Genomic DNA, 20,230 nt, shown 5'->3' with positions numbered 1-20,230 from the left:
GGGAGTTTCCTCCCAGGTTTCTAACATAGCTAAAGAAGGCCTTATGATTGTCTTTTGAGTCTTTAGCTATTTTTCTCTCAAAGTTTGCTTTGGATGATTTCATGAGAGCTCTTAGTTTTTACTTGTAGTGATCAAAGGTGTCTTACCTTTTAAGGATTTTGCTCTATCTTGTAGTAGCTTCCTCCTTTTGTTGTAGAGTTTGTTTATGGCTGGGGTCCACCAGACTGGACGCTTGCCTTTGGTACAAAGAGTCTTTGTTTTGTTTGGGATTGCCTTATCCATGCAGTCCTGTAGGTGCTGGTAGAAGGCATTTGCAAGTGATTCAGCGGCTTGGGTACTGTTTTCCGCCGCCTCGGGCGCCCTAAAGGAGACCACACTAGTCTTTAGAAGTGTGAAGTCGGCTTTCGAGAAGTTCTTTACTGTGGTCTTTTTTATTTCAGGTGGGGGTGGGATGAGGACCTCCAGCGAGATTAGTTTGTGATCTGATCTCACCAGTGAGGGGTATACTTCCAGTATTGAACATTGTGCTCCCATGTTAGTGATGATGAGATCAAGTATGTTTTCTCCTCTTGTGGGGATGGTGACTAGTTGTTCCATGGCATTTGAGTTTATGAATTCCAGGAACTTTTGGGCTAGGGTGTTTGGGCTTGAGTAGTGTTCCCAGTCTATATTAGGGTAATTGAAGTCACCTAGTATGATGGTGTCTGGAGATACATTTATCCCCTCCAGTGTTTTCAGGAAAGCCATGTGAGGTTCCTGAGTTTGTGAGGGTGGCCTGTAACATGCTACAATTTGCAGAGCAGTCTTGTCTATGGTTAATTGCACCTGGATGGTCTCCGATGCATCGTGCGTTGCCACCAATCTTGAGGTGTGGGTGTCCTTGATGAATATGGATACCCTCCTTTCTTGGTATTGTCCGGATTTTGGGGCCGGAATGCATGATATGAGGTAACACCTGATAGTGCTGGGGTGCTCTCAGGAGCCTTGAACCAGGTTTCTGTCACAGCACAGACATCGATGTTCTCCATACTGAGAAGGGCCTCGAGTGCATTTTGAGATTAAGACTTCTGGCATTGAGCAGCATTACCCTTAGTTTTTTCCATTTTGTGTTCTAGGGTGGTAGGTTTAGAATTTGAGCCTTGCCTAAAAAGGCACTATGGGGTGGCAAAGCCTTTGCCAATATCCGAATCCCAGGTGACAGGTGCAAGCCCCTTGTGAAGCAGCGTGGCTTGTCCAGCATGTCATCCCAGGCAGACAGACATTGGATCCCCTTTGAATGACACCAGAGTTTGAGCCAATTGTTAAAGCTGATCATCTTATCTCTGTATTGTGGCATCATTCTTGGTGAAGGTAGGATACTGCTCAAGGTCAGGGTCATACCTGCCTGGGCTACATAATCAGAGAGCTCCTCAATGTCTCTTTTCATGTAGTCCAAGGAGGTATGTCTCAGGTCGTTTACACCAGCGTGGACAATGACTGAGTCGTATTTGTACCTGCTGTTGAGAGACCTGAGTGCTTGCGTTATGTGGCGGATTCTAGCGCCCGACAGGCAGCTTACTGTAACCCTCTCCTTACTCAGTCATATGTGAACTCCAAAACAAACAGACCCTGCACCTGAACAGTCTGTTGAGACTCACCCTCTGTACAGGATATGAAACTTTTGAATGGGTTACAGCAACATTTGGCACACTCCACAAGTGTTGGTGCACAACAGACCATGGGAACTATTGTCTTATAAGCCTACTAAGCCTGATCTGCAAGGTCATGGAGTCCATCATGATGGAACTCATAAACAGAGCTATTGGGAGCCTACAAACACCCAACCCTACCCATTTTGGTTTCATCAGGGGCAGATCATGGTTCCCAAACCTGCTAGACTGTTTTCAAGGCAGTCACCCAGAACATACATCAATGAAATGAGCTACACACGTCCCACAAAGACCTTGAAAAGCCTTTTTCCAACATCCCAGACACATGTTGTATCCACAAAATCAACAACCTGTGCATAAATATGTATGTCATCTGATGGATTGCCAACTGGGGCACAGATAGATCCCACAAGGTAAGAATTGTGGTCTTCTGTTCAAGCTGGTAACAACTGCTGTCCCCCATGGCTCAGTGCTGGGACCCCTCCTGTCTGGTGTATACTTTTCAGAAAGGCAGTCAAACACACGAGGGCTAAGTTTAGCAAAGATTGTGGATGACTGCAAAACAGTTATCATAATCGATGTTTGTGACAACAGAGACATCCTTAAAAAGGGTCTCAGTCAGACAGATGTGGTGTCAAAATTATGGCCTCGAGCTACAGTCATACAAATACCACATAGGTGCCAACACCCTAAATATGGAGGTGATAATAAGGGATCTGTGGACACATGTGGATAGTCATCTCTACTTCCAGAAACACATTCACAAAGTGGTTAGAAAATCATGCTGTGTGTTCCCACAAACTGCCAAGCTCTTTGTATGAAGGTCAAAGGAGGTTCCCTCTACTTATTAGTCATCAGACCCGTCAGAGAGTACCACAACACACTTGCGATGAATCTGACTAGGCACCTTCAGCAGCTGGAAAGACCACTGAAGTACCTCAACAAGAGGATTACTGGCCTCAAACAGTTGCCCCATGCAACAAAACTGAATTTAACTCAATCTGTACTCTGTTGCATACTGTCTACTCAGGAGATCTCTGCCCAACAGGCAGGTCCATGTCCAATGCAGAACTGATGTACATGTGCTATCTGAAGTAAACCCAAGCTAACTGTACCACATGCTCTAGGGATTTCATCATCACAACATTAAATAGAACATCAAAGCAATTCCAAAGGCACACCAGTGGCTATTAATCCAGGGCTTCCAAGTAAAAAAAGAGACCTTTATTGCAGCGAAGATTCTCAATACAGTAAGCGCTTTCATGTTATGTATTTCTCATGAATTTTTTATGTATTTCTATGTACTTGTTCATTTATTTATTCAGTGAGCACTAGCACTTTAAAGATTCAAAACACAATTTTATTGATTAATTGGTTAATTGTGTGGTGGATATAGTATTTAAAGGCTTGAAATTTATTGCATTTCATTGAAGTCTGAAGAAGTGTTTATATAACGTGAAAGCGCTTACTGTATTGAGAATTTTCGCTGCAATAAAGGTCTCTTTTTTTTTACTTGGAAGCCCTGGATTAATAGCCACTGGTGTGCCTTTGGAATTGCTTTGCTGTTCTGCCTTTTTGTTTACCAAGGTACTTCACTCGGCTGAGGTATTTGCTTTGTTTTATATTAAATAGAACATGTTGGAGGGATACATTACTAACTCACAGACTTCCCTTGCTTTGGAACAGGCTCCCAACCAACATTAAGCCAAGACCCTCACTGACACTCTTCCAGAGGAGCCTTGATGAGTGTATGTGAAACTGAACTGTCACACCATGGATCACTTCATCAGCTCTACTACACAGAGGCCTAGCGAACTAATTCCATGGGTGGTGATAGCTACACACTCTTGCCATACTAATATATGCCTTCAGGCAGATAGCCTATTACCTACCTATGTACCTATATATATATATATATATATATATATATATATATATATATATATATATATATATACACACAGTATAATAAACCAAAGATGGATGGGCAGAGATGTGTGTAAGCGGGTGACCATGACAGGGAGCCATGCAGGACTGTCCCAACCAGCACACATCCCAATGGCACGAAAGACATGAGGTGCACATCTCTCCTACTGTACATAACAGCCACCAGTATCTGTAAGCATTACAGTGTATGTGGTCCATGTGCCTGCTGTACAACATGACTGTACAATGAAGTACACATTTACTATCTGTAGACATGTACCTGTCACATAGGTTCATAGGTATGTAGTAGACTAACTCCACGAAGGCATATATCAGCCTATGCAAGTTGTGCAGCTTTCACACCACTGGGTAGTCTCCCAAGGCCTAGTTCTAAAAGTAAGTACCCTAAGCCCCTTTCTAGTGGGGCTGCTGATGTGATGCCTGGCATGAACTGTCCGTTTCCCATTCACTCATCAAGGTTCCAGTTGAAGAGCGTCAGCGAGGGGTTCTGTCTGATGTACATTGGGACTCTGTTCCACAGTAAGGCAAGTGTCTGGGATGGTAATCTATCCCACCAGCATGTTGTATTCATCGCTGTGATGAGGTTTATATCCCTGGAATGTGTAGGGCGACTCAATGTTGTTATCTGTAGATGGAGCATGTTCAACAGTTATGTGCTGGACATGGCTCTGTATGTTAGGCAGAGTGTGCCTCTGAGTAGGTGGTAAGCAATGAAGAACAGATTTAGTTTTACCAGTTGTGTTGCATAACACAACTGTTTGAGGCCAGTAATCCTCTTGGTGAGGTACCTATGTGGTCTCTACAGCTTCTGGATATGCAAAGTCGAGTATATCTAAAATGGTACACTGTACTCAATGATGGGTCTGATGACGTAAGAGTAGAGTGCCAACACTACCTCTTTGGATCCTGATGCAAACCCTTTGTTGATTAGGTGGGCAACATAGGATCTCCCAATTACTTTGGCAACATGGTTGTCAAAGGAAAGATGACTATCTACTTGTGTCCCCAGATCCCTTATCACCTTGTCATTTTTAAGGGGGTAACACCTATGTGGTAGTTTGTGGGTATTTTGTTTTCAACAAAGAGGATCACTATGTATTCCTCCACAGTGAGCTTGAGGCCATGATTCTGACACCAAACATCTGTCTCATATAGTCCCTTCTGGAAAATATGTCTGTCGTCCGGGGAATCTATTATGGCAGACACTTTACAGTTCCCAGCAAACTTAAGTCAACCACAACCCTCCTGTGTTGGCATGTACATTTGAGAAGTCTATACCAAACAGGAGGGACCCCAAGACTGACCCCTGGGGGACACCAGTCGTTACCGGTGTAGAGTCTGACATGTAGCCAGCAACTCAATGTGTGGGATCTATCTGTGAGCCAGTTTGCAATCCATCTTGTGATGTATGGATTCATGGCCAGGTTGGTGAATTCATCTATGATACCTGACTGGGGAATGGTGTCAAAGGCCTTAGCGAGGTATAGGTAGGCTGTGTTGAGCTCATTTCAATCATCTGTAGCCTGGGTAACTGTCAAAGAAATCCTCCCAGTTCAGGAGGCGGGGTCTGCATTTGACAAAGCCAAACTGGGTGTGCTCAACTGTGTGAAGGTTCCCAATCTCTGTATTGTTGACTTCCATTATGATTGGTTCCATTGCCTTGCAGGGCACACTCGTCAGGCTCATAGAGCATGAATGCCAGGGGATTTTGTGGCCCCACTCCTGTGGAGTGTGAAGAACGTTGCTGTACAACATTATATGGGTACATATCCTGTAGAGAGCATGTAGAGAGAGGTGTAGGTATCCTTGATGAATATGGATACATCCTCACCCTATGTGCTATGATTCAGGTTCTGATGCTGGAAGGTATGGAATGAGTAGTATCCTGGTAGTGCTGGTGTGCTGTCTGGAGCCTTGAACTAGGTTTCTGTTACTGCACAGATAGCAATATCCTCCATAATGAGAAGTGCCTCGAGTGTGTGTGCATCTGGAGACTGAGACTTCTGGCAATGAGTAGCATTTAGCTCACTTTGTGGTTATTTGTGTTGGTTATGGGGTTTGGTTTGTCCTGCGTGACCAGTGTTCCACACCTGAAGTCAGTGCCTCATTAGTCCCATCTGACAATAAGCTAATTACCCTACATATCCACATTCTGGACCCACACCCCCATTAAGGAAACCATGTTAAGAAATGTCTCCAAAGCCAACTTCATGCTTCTCAAGACAGAAGTGCTGAACTGCAGGACACCCATGCAGATGGACAATACAGTTACGACTACTGAATCCTTCCCAATTGCATTTTATAAGCACTTACATGACTGCATGCATCGTGCTATTCCCAAACAGAACCAAGATGCTATCCTCCAAGAAAAGGAAGCCAATCTGGTGTTCCCCTGCTATAAACAAACTGCACAACAGAAGAAGAAAATGTTGCAAAAGAGGGTAAAATCCCATGAGTGGAGGAGCTCCATGGTCAACATCAGTAAGAAGCTGTGATCCCTGATAAAATCATCCAAAGCTAGTTATGAAAACAAAATCAACCCTGATTCTAAAGACAACCACAAAGCATTCTATAGCTATGTCAAGAGTCTCAATGGGAACACTCAGATCTGCTCTGAGTTACAGCACAATGGAACTAAATATACAGACCCAACTGATATTGCCAACATCTGGGCAGATAGGATCAGTGCTACCTTCACCCCCGCTCACCCATGAAAGAGCACATCTCTATAACGGAAGACTGCAAAGTTGCTGTCACCAAGGCTGCACAGGTAAAAAACACTCTCTAAAGCCAGGAACACAGCATCCATGGGACCAGATATTTTCCCTGGCTGTGTTCTACACAAACTACAGAATGAACAGGCACCACACCGACGTACCATGTTCAGTCATAGCCTCACCTCAGGCTTTGTGCCTGCTGAATGGCGCACACCCACGGTTATCCCACTACACAAGGGTGGAGACACCACGGACCCCAGGAACTAGCGCTCCATTAGCCTGATGAGCCTGCTCTGCAAGGCCATGGACTGTATCATCATATAACTTATAAAAAAAGACATTGGTAATCTCCAAACTCTGGACCACAACCATGTTGGGTTTGTAGAATGCAGATCATGTCTCCAAAACCTGATAGACGTCATTGAAGCAGTCACCAGAATCGTAGACAAGGGTAAGGTGGTTCACAGAGCCTATGTAGATCTTGCCATGGCTTTCAACACCATCCCCCACTCTGGAATTATAGATAAACCCACTAAACTAGGTATAAATTGCTATGTCACAAGATGGGTTGCCAACTGGCTCACTGACAGAACATACACTGTGAAAGTAGCAGACTCCAAGTACGACTTTGGACCAGTGACAAGTGCAGTACCATAGGGTTCAGTCCTGGGTCCTGTCCTGTTTGGTATCTACTTCCCTGAAGTAAACTTTAACATGGAAGGTCTGTGGCTAATGAAGTTTCCAAATGACTGCAAACTAGGAGCCATAACTGAAACTACTAACGATATGGACATCCTACAAAAAGGGCCTCACTGAGACAGATGCCTGGTGTCAAAGCCATAGCCTCAAGCTCAGTGCCAAAAAGTGCATTGTCATACCCTTTGGTAAAAACTCTGTAGCCATGAACTACAACATAGGCGGTATATAGAATGAACAGGCACCACACCGACGTACCATGTTCAGTCATAGCCTCACCTCAGGCTTTGTGCCTGCTGAATGGCGCACACCCACGGTTATCCCACTACACAAGGGTGGAGACACCACGGACCCCAGGAACTAGCGCTCCATTAGCCTGATGAGCCTGCTCTGCAAGGCCATGGACTGTATCATCATATAACTTATAAAAAAAGACATTGGTAATCTCCAAACTCTGGACCACAACCATGTTGGGTTTGTAGAATGCAGATCATGTCTCCAAAACCTGATAGACGTCATTGAAGCAGTCACCAGAATCGTAGACAAGGGTAAGGTGGTTCACAGAGCCTATGTAGATCTTGCCATGGCTTTCAACACCATCCCCCACTCTGGAATTATAGATAAACCCACTAAACTAGGTATAAATTGCTATGTCACAAGATGGGTTGCCAACTGGCTCACTGACAGAACATACACTGTGAAAGTAGCAGACTCCAAGTACGACTTTGGACCAGTGACAAGTGCAGTACCATAGGGTTCAGTCCTGGGTCCTGTCCTGTTTGGTATCTACTTCCCTGAAGTAAACTTTAACATGGAAGGTCTGTGGCTAATGAAGTTTCCAGATGACGGCAAACTAGGAGCCATAACTGAAACTACTAAAGATATGGACATCCTACAAAAAGGGCCTCACTGAGACAGATGCCTGGTGTCAAAGCCATAGCCTCAAGCTCAGTGCCAAAAAGTGCATTGTCATACCCTTTGGTAAAAACTCTGTAGCCATGAACTACAACATAGGCGGTATATACTTAACACTGAAAGTGTGATAAGAGACCTTGGGTCACAGGTGGACAGTGGATACACCAGTGATAATTACATCCCCACAGTAGTCAGGAAATCCTTCTACGTGGCACACCTCATCACAAAAGGTGTCTCATGCAGAATAGAAGAGGACATTGTTCCCCTCTACTCATCACTCACTAGATCCATAATAGAGTACAACGCCCCTTTTGCTATGTACCTTACAAGACATCTACAACTGGAAAGCCTGCAGAAATACCTCACAAGGAGCATTTGCGGCCTGAAATACATGCCATACACAGACCGTCTCAAAATGCTCCAGCTGTACTCTCTCGCATATCGCCTACTCAGAGGTGATCTCTGCCTAACATACAAAGCTATGTCAAACACAGAGCTGTTGGACATGCTCCACGTAAAACACTCACAATCCCTCTGATCTTCGGCCCCAAAAACCCACAGTGAAATACAAAAGGTAGGGGTGTATCCATTTACCTTATGGATACCCACATCTTCAGGTTAGTGGCACAGCATGAAGCCTTGGAGACCATGCAAGTGCAACTAACATTGGGCAAAGCTGCTTATCAGATTGTAGCCTGCTACAGATCACCTACCTTGTCTCAGGAACCTCACTCAGTATTCCTGAGAATAGTGGAAAATGTAAAGGTCCTACCAAACACCATTATCATTCATAGACATCATTCATAGGTTAGTACTAAGCTAACTGTCCTTGCGAGCCATTTTAAGCCTAGCCAATTGTCCCTTGTGAGACTCAAACCCTGCACCTTGTGTTTGCCAGGCAAACACCTTAACCATTACGCCACCCATATAAGGAGATTACAACTACCCAAACACTGACTGGGAGAATTACTCATGTACAACGTCCTTTGCCCAATGCTTCCTAGAGTTTAAAAACTCAAATGCCCTGGAACAGCCGGTCACCACGCCCACTAGAGGTGACAACATACTGGACCTGATCATCACCAACATGCGGTACCAGCGTTCCACAACAGAGATAACCCCCTCGCTGGTAATATCAGATCATAAAGTAATCACACTGGACATCCACCCCCCCCCCCAGACAAGGAAACCACTATGAAGAAATTTTCAAAAGCAAACTGCATACTTCTCAAAACCAAAGTGGAAAGTTCTAAAGCCCCCTTGCTATAGGATAATGCAATACAATCTGCAGAATAATTTACAAGTGCATTCTATGCGCATCTACAGGGATGCATGGATCGAGACATCCCAAATAAAACCAAGACGAACTCCTCCAAAAATAAGAAACCAATCTGGTGGTCGTTGCAGTTTGAATCTCATATCTGCCCCTCGATACTCCCAAACTGATGGGAATAAATTTGTTTCTCTTCTGCCTAGTGTACAGTGAACAATCATTTCAACAAACACGTGGCTGTCTCCAGTGTTTAATACTTTTCCCTTCTGCCACAGTTTTGTCAAGATCATCACTTTCTGCTGGTATGATGGCATATTTACTAGTACAAGTCTTGGCTGCTTTCTCATGGACAGGTTTGCAACATACACTCAATGTGCCCTTTGAATTAACAAATCCTACTCTGGAAAGCCAGTTGCTTATTTGTGCTTCCATAAAATTAATACAGTCTGTTCCTTCTAGCTTCTCTAGCACAGCAGAAAATCTCAGGTTTTCTCTGTGCACCGTCTTCTAATTCTTCCATTTTTTAAGCAGCTCTTCTTGAAAAATCTCTTTATTGTAACCTCGGATTTTTTTTATAGTTTTATCATTTCACCTGACTAACTAGTTAAAGCCTATCCTACTTTTTTTCATCCTTTTGTTATTTGAGTTGATATACTCAGTTGGTTTTCTTTCACGTTTTCCAAACTTCTTTTCTGGCATCCAGGCAGCGTACTTACCAGCCAGTAACGAAATTTTACCCAAAAGGCAGTTTTACTGTTTCCCTTTTCTCAGTTTCTATTTTCATACTGGGAGAGCTGAAATTAAGCTGTTTTTTTTTTTAGTATGCAGCCATTTTTGAAGTCCTGTGCAATGCAATCTTGTTACCCGACTGACTTTTGACAATGCTCCACTTGAGGTTTGCCTCACATTTTTTTTTCTTTTTCAGAGGCATATACTTCAAAACAAAACAGATTTGCTTTGATTTAGAAAGCGCTCAAATTTACCAGGGATACCACTATACCACTTTTTAATATTCCTGCCGCCTTGCACCACCTTAGTAATGGGTGCTAACTAACTCTAACACTGCCCCTTCCTTCAACCCTAACCCTAAACCTTACCTCCCCATAACACTGTCACTACACAAGACACACTCGGACACACAAATAACACTACCACTATCCCCTAACCTAACTCTGATCCTAACTCTACAATACACAAACTAGCACATAAACATACAACACACATCCTTCACTCATCTTCAAACCTAATCTTATCTCATATACACATGCACAGAACACTCTCACCCCTCCAACCCCACTTACCTACCTCGACATTACACACTACTGATATTTCCACCACTTGGCTAGCCATATTATTGACATTAAACCACATCCACTGCCTTTGTTGAAGAAATGGCATTCGAAAAAACAGAGGGGACCAATATATATATATATATATATATATATATATAGACAGGTATAGCACACACACAGATGCGTGCCCACACACACACACAAAAAGCACATCCTGGCATAACAACATACTCAAAAAACTAAGGGGGATGGAGGGAGGGAGCAGGTACTGTAGCAGTGATAATTCGAACATCTACAGTTATGGTACGTTTACTTACACGACTGTATTATGTTCATCAGTGATTGCTGCTGCAGTGGCCTTAGCTATATGGGTTAACTACCCTTGGCTTATATCAGTTGGGAGTTGGAAGGGGAAAGCTCCTGGAAAATGGTCCTACCAAAGTCCGATCTAGACATAGAGAAGGAATCAAGGTTGTACCGCTTTATAAAAGTATGTACAAAAGACAAAGTTCTATAATCCAACCCTTTCCAAAAAGCCACAGATGAAGCCAAGGCACTAACAAAGAGAGTCTTGATCCTGCATGGAATAGTTTTGTTGTGGTGAGAATAACAAAAGAAAAAAGTCTGAAACAACTATTTGGAAATAGTTTATAGACACATGTGGTCCCTTCTTCTACCCTTGACAGGAAATGAAATGATTCAAAGATCTGAGCTGTCTGTGTACATCCTAAGTATGAAGTATCCTTTCTCCCCCATTTTTGGATTTAGGAAAGAAAACAGGGAGACGGATAGTTTAGCTTAATGTAAAGCTGGATACCATTTTAGGCATAAAATGATTAATTCTCAAAGAAACTCTGTTTCTGTGCAAAATGAGATAAGGCTAACCCATCTTAAGAGCTTGCAACTGAAACACACTTCTTGCAGAGGTCAGAGCAATCAGTTAAACTGTTTTTCATGTTAAGAACCTCATGTCAGCCTGATAAGCTGGTTCAAAAGGAACAAGTGTTAAGATACCAAGGAGGAGCCATAGTTTTTCTTGGAGGTCTCTTCTACAAAATCCCTTTCAAAAACATTTTCACATGAGAATGCATTGAAAGAGGTGGATACAGATAAGCTGAAACAGCCGATAAATGAACCTTGGCAGAGGAGTAAGAAAGGCCATAGGATGGTAACACACAGATATTGTAAAACCAGAGAAATACTAGCACTGATTAGGTGTTGGTTATGTTGTTGGCACCAACCAGAAAACCTTTTCCATTTGCTAATATACAATTTTCTAGTAGCAGGCTTTCTTGCCTCCATTACTATCTGCTGCACATTTTCCATAAATAGGTGCCTATTATCCAGGCATTTAGTCGAAGTTGACAGGGGTTTAGCTGTATCAGACACCCATGTTTTTGTGTAAGTTAATCCATTCTGTGAGGAAACTTATGGTAATTGCCCCTGCAATTTCCAAAAGAAGGTAGAACCACTGTTGCTTGGGGCAGAATGGAGTCATCACAATGATCTTGGGGGATTCCTTCTGAATCTTCAGAAGTACCCTGGATATCAGTGGAAAGACTGGAAAAACAAAGGAATATTCTTGTCCAAGGAAAGGAAAAAGCATCAATCTTCCAGGCCGCCTTGCATGGAGCTCTGGAGCAAAATTTTGCTAGTTGACTGTTTACAGAGAGAGAGAGAGCAAAGAGGTCTAATTGAAAAAATCCCAAAAGACTGAGGAAATCTTGGAAGACCCCCTGATCTAGTTTCTATTCAAAGAGTCTGTCTTTGTCCTGCTCAGCTTATTTACCACACAATTCTGAACTGACAGGATGTAGGATGCCTGCGCTGTGAGGCAAAACATCCCAAACTAAACATGGCTAGTCTATAATTTTGCTTTGACAGGATGCATGATACCTATAGAACGAGACTGTGCTGTAAAGCTGAATCTCAAGTTAAGATGGCTAGTTTGTAAATGAGGGTAAAAGCTGGCTCCCCCTTACTTGTTGATGAACTAAGTGATTGTGGTATTGTCTAACAACTTGAAGAGATCCAGGTTATCAAAAACAATTCAGGGAGTTCAGTGCCTTGACAACAGCAAGCATCTCTTTTATATTTATGTGCTTGCATCTGTCCTTGGTGTCCCAAACACTTTGCACTTTTATCCCGCCAGATACTGCTCCTCAAACAAAGTCTGAAGTGTCTGTGGTGACAGACTGCTTTGCAGCAGAAGTGGAGAAGAGGAGACCTGGATTTAGGGATACTTGCTGTCTGTACAAAGTAATTTCTCTTCTGGTAAATCTCAGAACTGAGATTTGAAACAATAATGGGTGTTGGTGCTAAGACTAAAGAAACTTTAGATACCACTGTATCTTTCTTATATGGAGTGTTGCCAAGAGTATCATGAGACCTAAAATCTTGAGGAATTTCCTTGCAGAGACAAAAGTCTGAGAGGAAAACCCCAGAAATACATCTAGACATAGATCATTTTTTTTCCTGTGGAAGAAAAGCTCTTTGAACTGAGATATCTAGCAGGCACTAAAGGAACACAATCCTGTATGATGGAGTCAAAAAAGACATTTGAATGCTCTCTTGGAATCCCAGCTTGTGTAAAAGCTCTCTCACCTGACAGACAGAGCGAGGGAGGGTGACAGACTCCTGACACTTTGAAAAAGGTTCTACAAAGATAAGCAAGTCATCTAAATATACAAAAAATGTGGATACCCTGTAGCCTGCACTGAGCTACAACCAGAGCTAGACCCTTTGAGAAACCCTTGGTGCAGTGGATAGTCCAAAAGGTAAAGCAGAGAACTGATAATGTGCTCCATGCACACAAAACCTTAAGAAATCCCCGAAGTCTGGATAAATAGGGATGACATAAGTATATTTTAAATCTAGTGTTACAAGAAAACTTAAATTTGGAAGAAGAGATAAGTTATGAATGAAGTGACAATACTTTGAACGTGGGCACTATCACAAACTGGTTTAGGAAAGAAAGATCTAGAACAGATCTCCAGGCATTTTCTTTCTTTGGCACCAAAATATCCTCGAATAAAAATCTTTCCCAAACTGGGAAGGAGGAAATGGCTCTATTACTCTTCTGAGGCAACATATGTTGAAGGACAGGGGAAATATAGGAGTCTGGTAGATGAAGAATTTCTCCCTGAAAGGGTAGAAATTCCTCCCACTTCCCTTTGTACCTTTGATAATAATCTTTTGAGCCCAGTTGTCTGAAACTATCTGCTGGCAAAGAGAAAAATGGAAATTCAGACTTTCTGCAAGGGAAAAGGGACTGCCAGGGTAGGGGTGTTGAGGGGGAAGACTTTGGTCCCTTAAACAGCTACTCTGACTTTTTAGACTGTCCTTAGTTTTTTCTTTTCTTTTTTGGAGGGGGATCTAGCCTTTTTTCTCGAAGTTCCCTTGTTACTGCTTCCTAAAGGTCAGTTTACCAGCATTTTGCTGAGACTATTTATTTTGTTTCTTGCTAAAACTGGACAAGAGAGTAAAGAATCCCTTGGAAAATTTGGAAAAGGAGGGCTGAAAAATATGAACAATTCCTCAAATCAGTTTACCCCTCATCACATTTTTTGATAACAACGGCAGCAGTGGGTCCAAAAATTAACTCTATCCAAAACAAATTTTAAAATCTAATTTTCCACATCTTCTAGGAATGCAGCTCAGGAAAAACTCCTTAAAACAGTATTGGTGGCCATATACCTGGAAGAAGTATTAGATTCATATACAAACTTTAAACAATGAGTTATGACCCATAAAATGGAAGAAGCTAAACCATTTAAAGATGTTTTTTACTCATAAGACAAAGCTGCAAACAAAACATTCCTCATAATTCCAACAATATGACTGCTGAAGAAGGTATGAGAGAGGAACTAAATTGAAAGAGCTAGTAATAGCTGACATGACACTGACTCCATACAGAAAACGTGAAAAAGGGGGTTGATGACTATGTCAATGCGGTACGCTTATATCGTCTTGAGGGTACAAGTAGTTAGAAACTTATGGGTCAACATTACAAAAAAGAAAAATGGGGTATTCCTCAATTTCCTGTATAGCAATGCTGTGCTCTTCATGAGCAGTAATATTGATAAGCAGTGGTGAGCTCATGAGTGTATCAACGTTATGGCAAATGTAAAATATCAATGCTGGGCATGCATAGCTGACCTTCAGAGGCAGACAAAGATTCAGAACTATGAAGAACAGGTCAGAATGGAAAATATCTACCTACAGGAGGAATGTAAAAAAGCTGGTTCACATGGGCTCTTAGCAAGACTCCTGCTGTGCAATTATTTCCTTGATTACCAAAGTGTCCATTATAGATGTCATGCTGTGACTTATGCAGGTGCCCCAAGACACACAGGTACATAACACAGCAAACATGCTGGTGCCTGCAGCATATCTGTGAAATGTGAAATCTATGTCTGAAAACAAAATGTTATTATCCATTCAAAAACCTAAACTCTCAGCTGGCCAAATGCTGTACTCTCATTCTGTCTCCAAGTTATGGAATAATCTCCCTCCCCCACTCAGATCAATCAATAATCCTGCTTCCTTCAAAAAATCCCTCAAACTACATTTTTCCTCTCACTGGCTACGCCCCTGTACCCCACCTAACCCCAACACCTGAATTCCTTCTCTTACTATATTCACAGTTTAACTGTTGCAATTCACTAAGGATTTTTCTGTTTGTACTCCACCATAATTTCCCAGCACATAACTTCCTTCCCAAACTTTACACAGTTTAACTATCACAAATAGTAGGAATCTTTTGTATGTAATTAATGCAGTTACTATGTCCTTTTTTACTCAAATTCTTTTTATGATAACGTAATTATTGCAAAGACAATGACTTATTTTTTTTTTCTTTTCAAATTATCTTCTACTCATTCTATATATCAAGATTGTTTCTTTTACTTACGTATGTATTACTATTGAATTGTAATTATATAATTCTGTGGAGCTTTTCTCCCCGGGCCTCCACTGAAAATGGGCTCTTCTTGGCCCAGTGGACTTTCCCGGTCAACAAATGCAATAAATAAATAAATAAATAAATAAATAAATATCTGGTTTACCAAATGCTGTTCTGGCATCAGCAGATGCTTCATCAGCAGTGTTACATATCATCCCCCATCAGTCACAGCATGTATCACAGGCATCTGTCATGATCCTATTGAACATCTGATATAAAGACCACCAGTATAGTTGCTGGCAGGCAGACAGGTGACATGCATACTTCACTGCTGTGGGTACAATGTCTGTTATAACTGTGTTATACATTGTTTATCTTATAAAGGTACAGACTGAATTGAGAATGGCGCCTTTTTGACACCTCAACAACATAAGAAGGTAAAAGCAATAACATTCAGGTCTATGACAAAGGCAGACAGATGCCTGCCCATAAGACACACATATACTACATACAGTTAATCACACCGCCTTACATACTCTGTTGCAGTTGGATATGACGTGGCTACTTCAGTTGTCTTTACTGCTGTATAGTCAGGACATGCACCTTAACCACAGTTCCTGACACCAGTTCATGGCCTACAGCACTATCACTGTGGCCAAGCTTCTGTGGTGCCAGCTATGGAGGTGCAACTGAACAACACTGCAAGAGGCCAGTGTAGAGTCATATTGAAGATGGTAAGCCAATATCAGTTTTCTTGTATTTTGCCACTTCAAAAGCTGGGCTTGTAACAAATGGGTAGGCATCTGCAAAGTACTCACGTTGCTTTGCTGCTGCACTTCAATGCCACTGTAGGAACAGTGCTAGCGATGTGCTGGCCCAAAACATAGACATCTGAAGGGACAGTGTCACCTCACATGCTAGTAAGTCATCACCAGTGCAGGGTACTGATCATATTCTAGGTATGATACCTCAGGATGGCCATTTGCAGTCCCAGCAGCATGACTAGTGGCCTTCATAACACCAGTCACCTGGCATAATATAATCAGAGCATGGCTGCACATGAAGATTTATGGACTCAAAAGCTGCAGTGCAGGAACAGCTGCATCAACCAGTCACCATGCAGCTAAAGGTAGCAGAATGTTATTCTGCAGTCCGCAGTAGTTAGTCTTCCAACAAATCTGCATCACACTCGATGGCAGCTGCAAACACTCAGGCTGTCAGCCACATACCTTCACCACAGAAGTGACTACATCTTTTTGCTCAGCTTTGCCTTTGTTGCTGGGGATGTTTCACCATTAGGCTACTGTTCACAAGGTGGGTATAAAACACTTGCATAGTCTGCAGTCTACAAAGATGAGTATCGTCAAGGTACAGACAATTATGGGTCACCAAGGCAAACAGGCTTGCTGGTAAAGGCTGTCCTTTGCATATGGACTTCTGCACTGACCCATCTCTTCATTCAGGTATCTGGTGTCTTACTGTAGATATAATAACAGCATGACTATAAAAAGTCTTTGTAAATCTGTATTTAAATGTATATGACATGTCACCTGTTTACTATATACATCCCATATCACATGTCATTCATTTTTACTTGTATGTGGGCATGCAAAATGAACTTAATTTAGATAAACAGATGCTGGATGAAGGTGGTGCAAATCTGTCATGCATGGGCCTCATAGGTGGCCAGGTTGTTTGGGGTCTGGTAATTAATCATCACATTCCCATGTGTATCCTGGAGGTCGGTATGGTGGCTAGAGTTGACAAGATACATGAAAAACATTCAGTATATGACAAAGATGCAAAAAACACTTTTGGGAGGTGTACTTCACTGAATCACCAGTTTCTTCTAGGCACCTTACCCATATCTTGAGGTATGCAAGGACACACACTGTTATATTCCATATTCAGTGATACACTGATTACAGGCATTTTCTGTAGCTGCTGGTGACAATCATTATTAGAGGGTTTCTCCCACAATGCTTTTGTGTGGTTATCTTCACCTTCAGACAAACAAATACAAACCAGATACATTCCAGCTTTATACAACATCGCTACTAATATGCTGTTTTTGACACATATCACAAATGCGTCTGCTATGGTCACAAAATACCTTCACTGTTCATAGAGTAATGCCCAAACTTGTTCATGTATGTGCAATCTTACTTAACGTTTAATGCATTTGCAATGACATGTCACTTATATGGTAGTGATTATTCCTGGGATTTCTGCAACACCATGGAATCTGTGTATTATTTATGTTATTTATAACTGTGATGTTTGCATGATGGTGCAAGTCATGATGTGCACTATCAAATGTATCCTGAAAAATTTAAGAATCCTACAGACAAGATGCCTGAGGCATGCCAGTAGTGTCATTCTTGGTTGTAGCAAGACTGTAGATGGCTGTGCTTACTCTGGTCTGTACAGAGATAGATGATTCCATGGCTCATGAATGTCTATGTTCATACAAAGTTCACACAGCAGGTCTACAACGTGAGGCATCTATGTGTTAGCAGTTAATCCATTCTTACCTTGTTAAACTCATATTCATAATTCAGGACCTATAGGCCCAAACCTGCTGTGTGTAGCACACTGGTACAATTGGCAGAAGCTTTTGTGCTTTTACCATCAAACTGTTGGCTGGTTGCAGTCTGCAAATTATTACTTGATGTATGTAGTAACCACAATGCCCTTGGCATAATGGTACATCTGAAATGTCTTCACTTAACTGTGATGTTACTTTTTTGGACATCTGTGGCACCTGGATTTTCCTTACATATCTTATGCATAGTGGTACACAGCTGTGAACTGTTTACATTGTCTCTATATGCAACATGTGCAATACATTTCTATCTGACATGTCTCTGTATCTGCACACCAGCCTTATGTACTGCACACTGCTTTTATGAATCCTGCTTAGCAATTTAGAGGCTACTGTCTGCCACAAACTTGCTTATTCACTGAATTTAACAGGGAAGTCATTACACACAAAAGTCCTCTCAATCAACAATCTCTTAACTATAGTGTGTGTCCTTTTCATACTTCAGTTGCCTGTAAGAGACTTTTCCAGAGATTAGGCATCAAACATGGGTCATTTAAAAATTATTACTGTTTTCTTGATTAAGTAAAAAAAATGAACTGTTTAATTACTCTGGAAATAAAGATAAAATGCAACACTGTATTCTTAATGGCATCTTGTGTGCATAACACTGCACACAGCCATGTAAAAGTACACAAAATTTAATGTCGACTACCTTGTTTTAAAGATAAACAACATGCCAGTGGCTATTATTAGATCTTAAGTATCTACTCGCTGCACTCATATACATGCTAAGTAGACTACATGGTTTATAACTCCACTATATTCCTCCAACATCCTTAATTTTTTGCTGTTTGTTTATTTCACATATGTTAACCAAGACAATCCAGCTGGGTATAGTGTCAGTTTATAGGTTCATAGGTTTTAAGCATAGTCAGTTTCCCTCTTTGTGCTCGAACTAACCTATCCCATTTGGTTAGAGATTGGCCTTACACATCCTATGGTCGATAATTTGATATTATCCCTAATGAGAATAACTGGGATCATACCATACATAATGTGAGGGCACAAAGGCATGGGGTAAAGTATTTAGGAACTGCCTCTGTTTTCACTGGAAGCCTGCGAAGAAAAGCTCCACATGGCATTAAGTAATACTAAACATTAATTAAGTACAACAATGAATTAAAAGAAACAATTCACAATAAAACAGAACAGGACTACCTGCAAATATTAAATGTATTTTATCAATTTATACTGATCAGTGACTCTATGGTAAACAGAGAAAACCTGTAAACAATGTGTTACTATCTGACAGATTTTCTAAGAGTGATTACAGTAAAAGAAATAAGATATTTTAAAATGTAATTAGTAGAGACACACGGTACATATAAAGCAGAAACAGGATTCCACGGGGGGATTTAAAGGGGTACAGCTTGGAGTTCAAGGGAAAGTGAGAGCAGAGGTATAGATTTTTGATTAATACATTTTTCTACAAATAAAGATTTAAAAGTTGATTTACCAGTAACAGCTGAAGCCCTGTACCAAGGCTATCCCACCACATCAAATCTGTGTTTTTTGTTGCCAGTCGTACTATAGATATGATCACCATCTGTAGCAATGCAGCTTCTGTATTCTGCCAAAGCTGAAAAACAAGTTCATTAAAATATCAGCATAACTGAAGAAAAATTCCACAAGCAATTATGGATATATACGTGCACATGCACACAAATAAACAGCATATACACACATACAATTATACATATGACGCATGCATACATATATAATTATGTACATAATACATACATGTTTTATATATATATATATATATATATATATATATGGGTCTACTACCGGAGATAGAAATTACTATTTGAACTCCAGTAGATGCCCACTAACGTGAAAGTGCACTTAACGAAAGTGCACTTTCGCAACACCACTTGAGCGAATGGTTACGGACCTTAGGGCTTGGGTTAAGGACAGTGGATAACTAGTAGGGCTATCCACTATCCTTAACCCAAGCCCTAACCATAAGGTCCATGACTACTGCACCACAGTGGAGGAAATTGTATGTCCTCCATGGTGCAGTAGTCACGGATCTATGTCCTCCACTGTGGTGCGGTAGTCACAGACCCTAGGGTTAGGGCTTGGGTTAAGGATAGTGGATTCCTACTAGGGCTATCCACTATCCATGATCCAAGCCCTAACCCTAAGGTCTGTGACTACCGCACCACAGTGGAGGACATTGCCCGTTCGTTCTAGTGGTGTTCGCGAAAGTGCACTTTCGGTGAAGTGCAAT

General features: G+C 41.6%; 1 protein-coding gene across 1 annotated transcript in view; it reads right to left on the bottom strand.

The window, feature by feature from the left end:
• The window catches only part of PCNX4 (pecanex 4), a 1,626,974-nt gene that overhangs the window by 661,611 nt on the left and 945,133 nt on the right, over positions 1-20,230 (bottom strand). Inside the window, exon 6 of the mRNA XM_044074466.1 lies at positions 19,454-19,576. Within this exon, the coding sequence (XP_043930401.1) occupies positions 19,454-19,576 (123 nt within the window). The remainder of the gene's footprint in view (positions 1-19,453; positions 19,577-20,230) is intronic.

The sequence above is a fragment of the Protopterus annectens genome, chromosome 6.part0, assembly GCF_019279795.1.
Source record: "Protopterus annectens isolate FY-2018-M chromosome 6.part0, PAN1.0, whole genome shotgun sequence".
NCBI classification, from domain to species: Eukaryota; Metazoa; Chordata; order Ceratodontiformes; family Protopteridae; genus Protopterus; species Protopterus annectens.
This window is presented reverse-complemented; position numbering and strand designations above follow the sequence as displayed.